The sequence below is a fragment of the Diaphorina citri genome, unplaced genomic scaffold (assembly GCF_000475195.1).
Source record: "Diaphorina citri unplaced genomic scaffold, Diaci psyllid genome assembly version 1.1 scaffold3642, whole genome shotgun sequence".
NCBI lineage: Eukaryota > Metazoa > Arthropoda > Insecta > Hemiptera > Psyllidae > Diaphorina > Diaphorina citri.
In genome coordinates this window covers 9,146-16,443 of record NW_007381042.1, presented here as the reverse complement: position 1 = coordinate 16,443, position 7,298 = coordinate 9,146, and the positions used below count along the sequence as shown (strand labels likewise).

The window sequence follows — 7,298 nt, the reverse complement described above, 5'->3', positions numbered from 1 at the left end:
GCGTTCATACAAAAATGTGGATTAGTCTAGGCTAGTAGGTGTGATGGCGATAAATACATTGGCAATATGGCAGTCTATAAATTAAAGGCGTTCATACAAAAATGTGGATTAGTCTAGGCTAGTAGGTGTGATGGCGATAAATACATTGGCAATATGGCAGTCTACAAAACCAATATTTTCTCGTGTTAAATTTTGATCGAGAGAAATGGAACTATTTTATATTCCTGGCTAGTTTACATGTTGGCATGTGCATATCAAGTAATTTTCATTATAAATATTTATTAGGCTGTGTCACATATGCAATTTCGCGTAAACTTCATTTAAATATAAAAGCTATAAATTCACCACGATGGATAGGGACTGTAAGAGGGAAAAGACATTATAAGTCTCCGGTAATGTTGAGCGAGCTACATACGTACATTATACAATATGTGGTTACAGCGTATCTATAGCGGCAAGATTAATCTCATTTTCTTATTTACTAGAAAGCCGTAAACGAGAGTCCCATTTGCGGTATATCATGATCTAATAGGTAATTTTATGAACAAATAGGCAATTCATGATGCAATAGTAATAATTTCTAATAAATAAATCTAGGGTTTACTGATCTAATAGTAATGATTTCCAATAAATTTAAGGTTAAGTGACAAACCTGCAGGCTGGGGCGTTTTGTTATTGGGTTGAAAGGAATGTAACGGACTGAGAGAGGGGGTAGAATAGTGGGAGGATCCACCTGTGGTCATGTTCCCACTGGAACCTATGTGAGAAATCGGGTCTCCTAGTTGAGCAAAAGGCACTCCGGAATCTGAAACTGTACAATCAGAACATACTAGGGATTCAGCCATTGTCAATAAGTGAGTTGTGGGTTGTTAGGTATACCTACCGAGATCAATCAGAGTTATAAAACACGTTATGATGCTATGATACTGATTTTGTTTGACTTGCTGACTTACCAACACTTGCGTCCTGTGCGAGTTTGGTTGATAGTCCATGCAAGCGAATATCAGTCAGACTACGTTTGAGCTGATTGAACATGCCTGAAGAATTCACGTCAAAAATGAATTTCAAATCAGGGAGGGAGTCTTAAAGTGTGTCCAAACATAGTCGACCGCTCGATCGACGGCTGGTCGACTATTTGTGGACACACCTTTAGGGCCATATTTATGAACAAAATACTAGCTCTCAAGCTGCACTAAAGGATCAGTTCCAAACATCTGATTGGCCAAAATTTAATTGTTTATCTTCCTTGAGAGCGAGATATTTGTGTTAATAAAATGGGGTGCTAATTTCAGATCTCTAATCTCATGCTAACTTCATGTTGGTCAAATTTTAGGCCTGTTTCAAGTTCTTTCGCTTGCGCAGAAGTCAGCAATGAGTGATACCTATAGACCTGGGGTTATTGAATTCAGGCGGGTTATGCTAGAGTTTAGGTACAAAACCACAGGTGTTAAATGGGACTAAATCTAGATAAGCGGGGAAGAATTGCGGCAACATTTCATATCACACTTAGACATCACAAGAAGGACTAGCTATGCTAAAGCAGTAGAGTAGTTACATAAGTACACAAGTATTAAGACATTTATTTTATTTTCTATTTTACCTGAAAGAGATCGACAGGCTGGGATCGGGTCCTTCTTGGAATGGTGGTAAGATGAGGTTGACTTTCTGCGGAGAGACGTAGGGGTGACACTCCCCTCCAGTGGGGTGGTAGGATGGCTTCTGCACAAGCGTTGTCTTGAGTGGATGTACTTCTGTAAAAAACGGGGCGATTTTTTGCTGGAAAATTTCCTCCCCTTATGAGGAACTCGAGGTATGTCCGCAGGTTTTCAAAATCACTGGTGCAGGGCAGGAGACCACATATCTATATATCGCAGGAAGCCATATATCTATATATCCCAGGAGGCCATGTACATATCTAAATATTGCTGGAAGCCATATATCCCACCCCCGCAGAGCAGGAGGTCGTAGGAATATTCAAGAGGGCCCAAAATATATGCAAAAATTGCATAACCTACACGGGCCCCAATCCACTATTGACCCACAGGGGCCCCCGGGCAAAACTTTGCGAGGAGCCCCCCAAAAAGTACCTATATACACCAATGTTTAGTGTTTACTCACCTGAGTTGAGCAGAGGAAACCGAGGAATGTGTGTAGCTTGGATTGTTTTGAGGCACACTGGAACTACGCTGTACGGGAGGGGGTCTGAGGCGTATGCTACTTAGATCTGACGAACATTGCTGTAATCAGAGATAAAGCAATGTCGACTTCAGTGCTTTGTTGAACAGTTGGTCTTTTGACAGCAGTTCTTGTCTAGGAAAAAAGTCAAAATTTTCGTCAAAAACGGCAAATTTTCGCCAAATCCGTTCGAGAAAAAAGAATTTGAGGAAAAAATTTGGGTTCAATTTTTTTCGATCAGCTCATTTGAAAACGCAGTAGAGTAGGTATTTGGTTCTTAATTTCCAACTGTAATCAAATGTAGCAAAACATTGATGTAGCTAATCATACATTGACTTTTTTTGGGTATAAATAAATAAAATAAAATTTATATGTGTAGATAAAACCACCCACCTATTCAGGAACAAACTATGGTACGTATGTAGGTAGTTGTTATAAACAAAAGAAAAAAGCTCATGTCCCGCAGTTATAAGTATACTTTCATTGTTTTCCAAAGTATGTGGGTATCATCAATGAATTTCAATTAAATTAAAATAAAAGGGAGTCCCCTCCAGTTTTCATCTTCTCATGTTGTGTTTCAAAAGAGAAAAAATACCAAACTGTGAAGAGGTCACATCAAAAGTTCATTTGGGCATAACGCATTATTAGGATGACCCATGTACGTGTAGAATGATGCTTCCATCTTTTGAAATTTGATAAATAATAATCGTATTATAATTGTAAAAGGATATATCAAATAATTATATTTATTCAAAGTATGTGGGTATCATCAATGAATTTTAATTAAATTAAATTAAAAGGGAGTCCTGTGAAGAGGTCACATCAAAAGTTCATTTCGACATAACGCATTATTAGGATGGCCCATGTACGTATAGAATGATGCTTCCATCTTTTGAAATTTGATGAATAATAATCGTAATTGTAAAAGGATAGGTCCTCATTATTGAAAAGAATTGAAGGAGATGAGGAGTGAATAGAGATGATTAGATAAAACGAGAACAAAAGGAAAACATGACGTGCAGAGAAATAGAAACAAACATAGTGGACGAGGAGAGACATACTCAAAGCAGGCGAAAAGAGGAGAACAAAAGGAAAACATGACGTGCAGAGAAATAGAAACAAACATAGTGGACGAGGAGAGACATACTCAAAGCAGGCGAAAAGAGGGAAGTGCTGAGAGGGAAAAAGAGAGAGAGGAAAACGGAAAAAAACACTTCTAGAACGTAGGATAATTTTGTTGGGTATTGAATATAAAAGAACATTGTAGAATAAAGAAATCTTTTGCCTAACCCATTTATAACAAATGTAACACACATCATGTCCATTTCATTGGACACTTTGAGCTTATTGCGAGAACATTATGGAAAGCAGTAGAGTAGGTATTTGGTTCTTAATTTCCAACTGTAATCAAATGTAGCAAAACATTGATGTAGCTAATCATACATTGACTTTTTTGGGTTGTTTGGTTGGTTGATTGATTGTAAACTTGATGCCCAACCTTATAACTTTCGATATACCAACTACGAGTAGGTATTTGGTTCTTAATTTCCAACTGTAATCAAATGTAGCAAAACATTGATGTAGCTAATCATACATTGACTTTTTTGGGTTGGTTGGTTGATTGATTGTAAACTTGATGCCCAACCTTATAACTTTCGATATACCAACTAGAATACTAGATGAACCAAATTGTCAAATATCTATAAATCTGAAGTAAAACCTTGGAATCTAGTAAGCGTCTATTCTTACCTGATATGGAATTCATTGCTTTCTTCTGCTGTTGTCCACTAGCCTCGGAGAAATCCAAATTCATTGGTGTTACATCTTGACCCGCTTTGTCCGTAGAAAACTCCAAGATCCCGTGATGGCCATTGTTTTTAGAGTCACTGAAAAATCGGAGTACCGACAAATTAGTTTGAATTTAATCTCACAAATGGTTTCCTCCTGGTTTTGGAGGTTTGGACATGGCAATTTCCCTGTTTCCCTCTTGATCAAAGGCGTATATCCCACTCCCGCAGTGCGCGAGGAGGAGTACCGACAAATTAGTTTGAATTTAATCTCACAAATGGTTTCCTCCTGGTTTTGGAGGTTTGGACATGGCAATTTCCCTGTTTCCCCCTTGATCAAAGGCGTATATCCCACTCCCGCAGGAAAGGAGTTTTATGTGTCTTCGTCGCCCAAAACTTACTCAAAGATTTTTCAGACTCATTAATTTTATATAAACTCGTAAATTTCATAACATTATTATGTTTCCTCCCCAAAATCAATACTGTTAACTATTTTTTAACATTTTTTGGGACTTCGTTTTAACTCCCTCTTGATGTTAAAACCTGATCTTCAAGCGAAAATCGTTTGCATGAGGTTCACAGAGCAGACTGAGCTAAGCACGATGAAATAAAAGATACGTAGGTAAATAGTGGATCTTGACGTGATGGGTGGGGTGGATGCTCCAAATTATAAATAGGAGGCACCTAACTGCCCGGGGCCCCTCTTGCAGTGGGGTATAACATGTCCCACTTCAGCTATAAAAGCATGCATGTGGATCTTGACGTGATGGGTGGGGTGGATGCTCCAAATTATAAATAGGAGGCACCTAACTGCTCGGGGCCCCTCTCGCAGTGGGGTACAATATGTCCCACTTCAGCTATAAAAGCATGCAGGATACGTAAATAGTGGATCTTGACGTGATGGGTGGGGTGGATGCTCCAAATTATAAATAGGAGGCACCTAACTGCTCGGGGCCCCTCTTGCAGTGGGGTATAATATGTCCCATTTCAGCTATAAAAGCATGCATTGCCGAACTCTCATACTTACATCCTACAAGCATAACTAGGATGGTGAAGATTTTCTCGTTGTCCGTGTTTGGAGCGACATTGCCAAATCCCACAGACGTGAGAGAACTGAACGTGAAATACAACGCTGTCACGTACCTCGACTGCAAAAAATGAACATAAATCAATTATACTCCTCTTCGTCTGATGCCATCCAACACAGTCCATAAATAAATTTATTAAATTACTTACATTGCAATTTATTCATGCCGTCGATTGGCAGATATTTCCTGTAATAGAGTTGATTATGACACAGGCAGGTACACTCGGTTGCATTTTTTCTTCAATTAGTTACCTATCATACCAGAAAGTTACTTTTAGGCTGGGAATGACTCTGGGAATGACAAACTATGAGCCTATACTTATACTTATAGGCTCATAGTTTGTCCATTTATAATTGATTCGAAATTTGACAGATCCACAACAACTACTGGGTTTCATTTGTTCTTTTGGCATAGTCAAAATAATAAATTTCCACTTTTCATCCTGGTTTCATCCTTTCGATACTTTCATTAAAATACACACAACCTTTTCTGACTGATAGTCTCCGGCAAGACTTTTAAATTTAGCTTTACCTTGATGGAGGGACCCCCTGTTCCATTGATATAGAACTGATGAGTGTCATTAGCCAAGATGTCCAACCATCCCACGCTACTCTTCTCGGCATTTCCTATGGCGTACCTAAAACAAGGAAAACACAACACTGTTAATTAACGTTCACACTTTGAGGTTTAAAATGAAAGCATTGCGATTGGGTAATCTTAATCCGAAGTTGGGTGGAAGAGCTAATTTAGGAGAATCTTAGTCCCGTGGGTGTTTAAGAGAATCTTGGTCCCGTGGGTGTTTAGGAGAATCTTAGCCCCGTGGGTGTAACCGCAGGGCGTTACTAAAATGCATAAAATGAAAGCATTGCGATTGGGTAATCTTAATCCGAAGTTGGGTGGAAGAGCTAATTTAGGAGAATCTTAGTCCCGTGGGTGTTTAGGAGAATCTTGGCCCCGTGGGTGTAACCGCAGGGCGTTACTAAAATGCCAATTAAAAACAAAATCAAGCTAGACTTACCAAATGCAGGCCAACCAGTGAGCGATGAGGGCAAAAGTTGCCATGAGCAATAAAAGTACAGCAGCACCATATTCCGAGTAGCGATCAATCTTTCTCGCCACTCGTACCAGTCTTAACAAGCGAGCAGTCTTCAGAAGTCCAATGAGAGTGGTGGTCTAAAATCAGAAGGTGGTCGAAACATTTTGGAGCTCCATACCTAAATACCTAAGTATTTTATTAAGATTTAGTCGAGAAGTGAAGGAGATCCAGCCTATAGTTTCCAAGGAAATTCCCTCATATCAATGAAAACTCTATCGAAGAATACCTACTTCATCCCATTTTCGGTCGTCACCTAACCATTTACTAGTAAACGAAGATAGTTGAGCAAATTCACGAAATGGACTGTCTCTCCTCCACTCTGACTGAACAAATATCATTTTGTTGTCAATAAACCACAAGTCTGTTGTCATTTCAAATTATAGTGAACACACAGACACTATGGCAGAATGGCTGGGGGGTGTGAATCTCATTCACAAGAGACAAGTACATATGACTTGTATTCAAGTTTGGTGAACCAGCGTCAGATACTTGAGCTATGTATTGTGTTTAGGATAAATGTCACGTAGCTTGGGAAGCTCTTCAGTTTTCTAGCTAAGCACTCTTTCCATTAGGATTTGACGCAATCCTAACTATAAACCTTTTTTTTTCTTTTTTATGTCGAGCTTAACTGTATGATCTCTATGCAAAACACGATTCAAAGCAGTTGGTATGGAAATTCAGGAAATTGATCCGATTTTCTAGAATGTAAGGAGGCTACACTTTCTATTGGTATAAAAATTATCACCCCTTGCCTATATTGAAACGTTCAGGTATAGTCATCTAAATATCTACCCATCTCATAAATATAAGTAGGTACGAATATGTAGGTAGGGCAAATTTAAAAGTCGACTTTTTCAATACGTACCCTTTGAAGAAAAAAAAAATCTTTTGATAATATCTCATGGTACTCTGACATGAACAAACTTTTGGTTCCCTAACCAAATTGACTTTTGCCTTTTGTTTTGTGAGTCACGTAGACAAATTCCACAAAGCTATAATTTAATATTTAAATTCATGAACTTTGCTGCAAACTATACAGTCAACCATACTCTATAACCTTTTCTACGAAGTGACATCATAATTCACCTTGAGAGGGAGGGAGAGGGAGAGAGAGAGGGGAGAGAGAGAGAGAGAGAGAGAGAGAGAGAGAGA

General features: G+C 38.7%; 1 protein-coding gene and 1 long non-coding RNA gene across 2 annotated transcripts in view; both read right to left on the bottom strand.

The window, feature by feature from the left end:
- Window positions 1-593: 593 nt before the first annotated feature.
- The window catches only part of LOC103520454, a 13,465-nt gene continuing 6,760 nt past the window's right edge, over window positions 594-7,298 (bottom strand). Inside the window, exons 2-7 of the mRNA XM_008485549.2 lie at window positions 6,069-6,223; window positions 5,582-5,687; window positions 4,968-5,110; window positions 3,925-4,061; window positions 954-1,037; window positions 594-811 (exon numbers count right to left, since the gene is read on the bottom strand). Coding sequence (XP_008483771.2) covers window positions 609-811; window positions 954-1,037; window positions 3,925-4,061; window positions 4,968-5,110; window positions 5,582-5,687; window positions 6,069-6,112 — 717 coding nt within the window. The 5' untranslated portion in view covers window positions 6,113-6,223 and the 3' untranslated portion in view covers window positions 594-608. The remainder of the gene's footprint in view (window positions 812-953; window positions 1,038-3,924; window positions 4,062-4,967; window positions 5,111-5,581; window positions 5,688-6,068; window positions 6,224-7,298) is intronic.
- On the bottom strand, window positions 1,682-2,364 carry LOC113472027. The gene is made up of 2 exons (XR_003394508.1): window positions 2,119-2,364; window positions 1,682-1,751 (listed from the first exon to the last, which is right to left on the bottom strand). It is a non-coding gene; the product is annotated as an uncharacterized LOC113472027 (long non-coding RNA).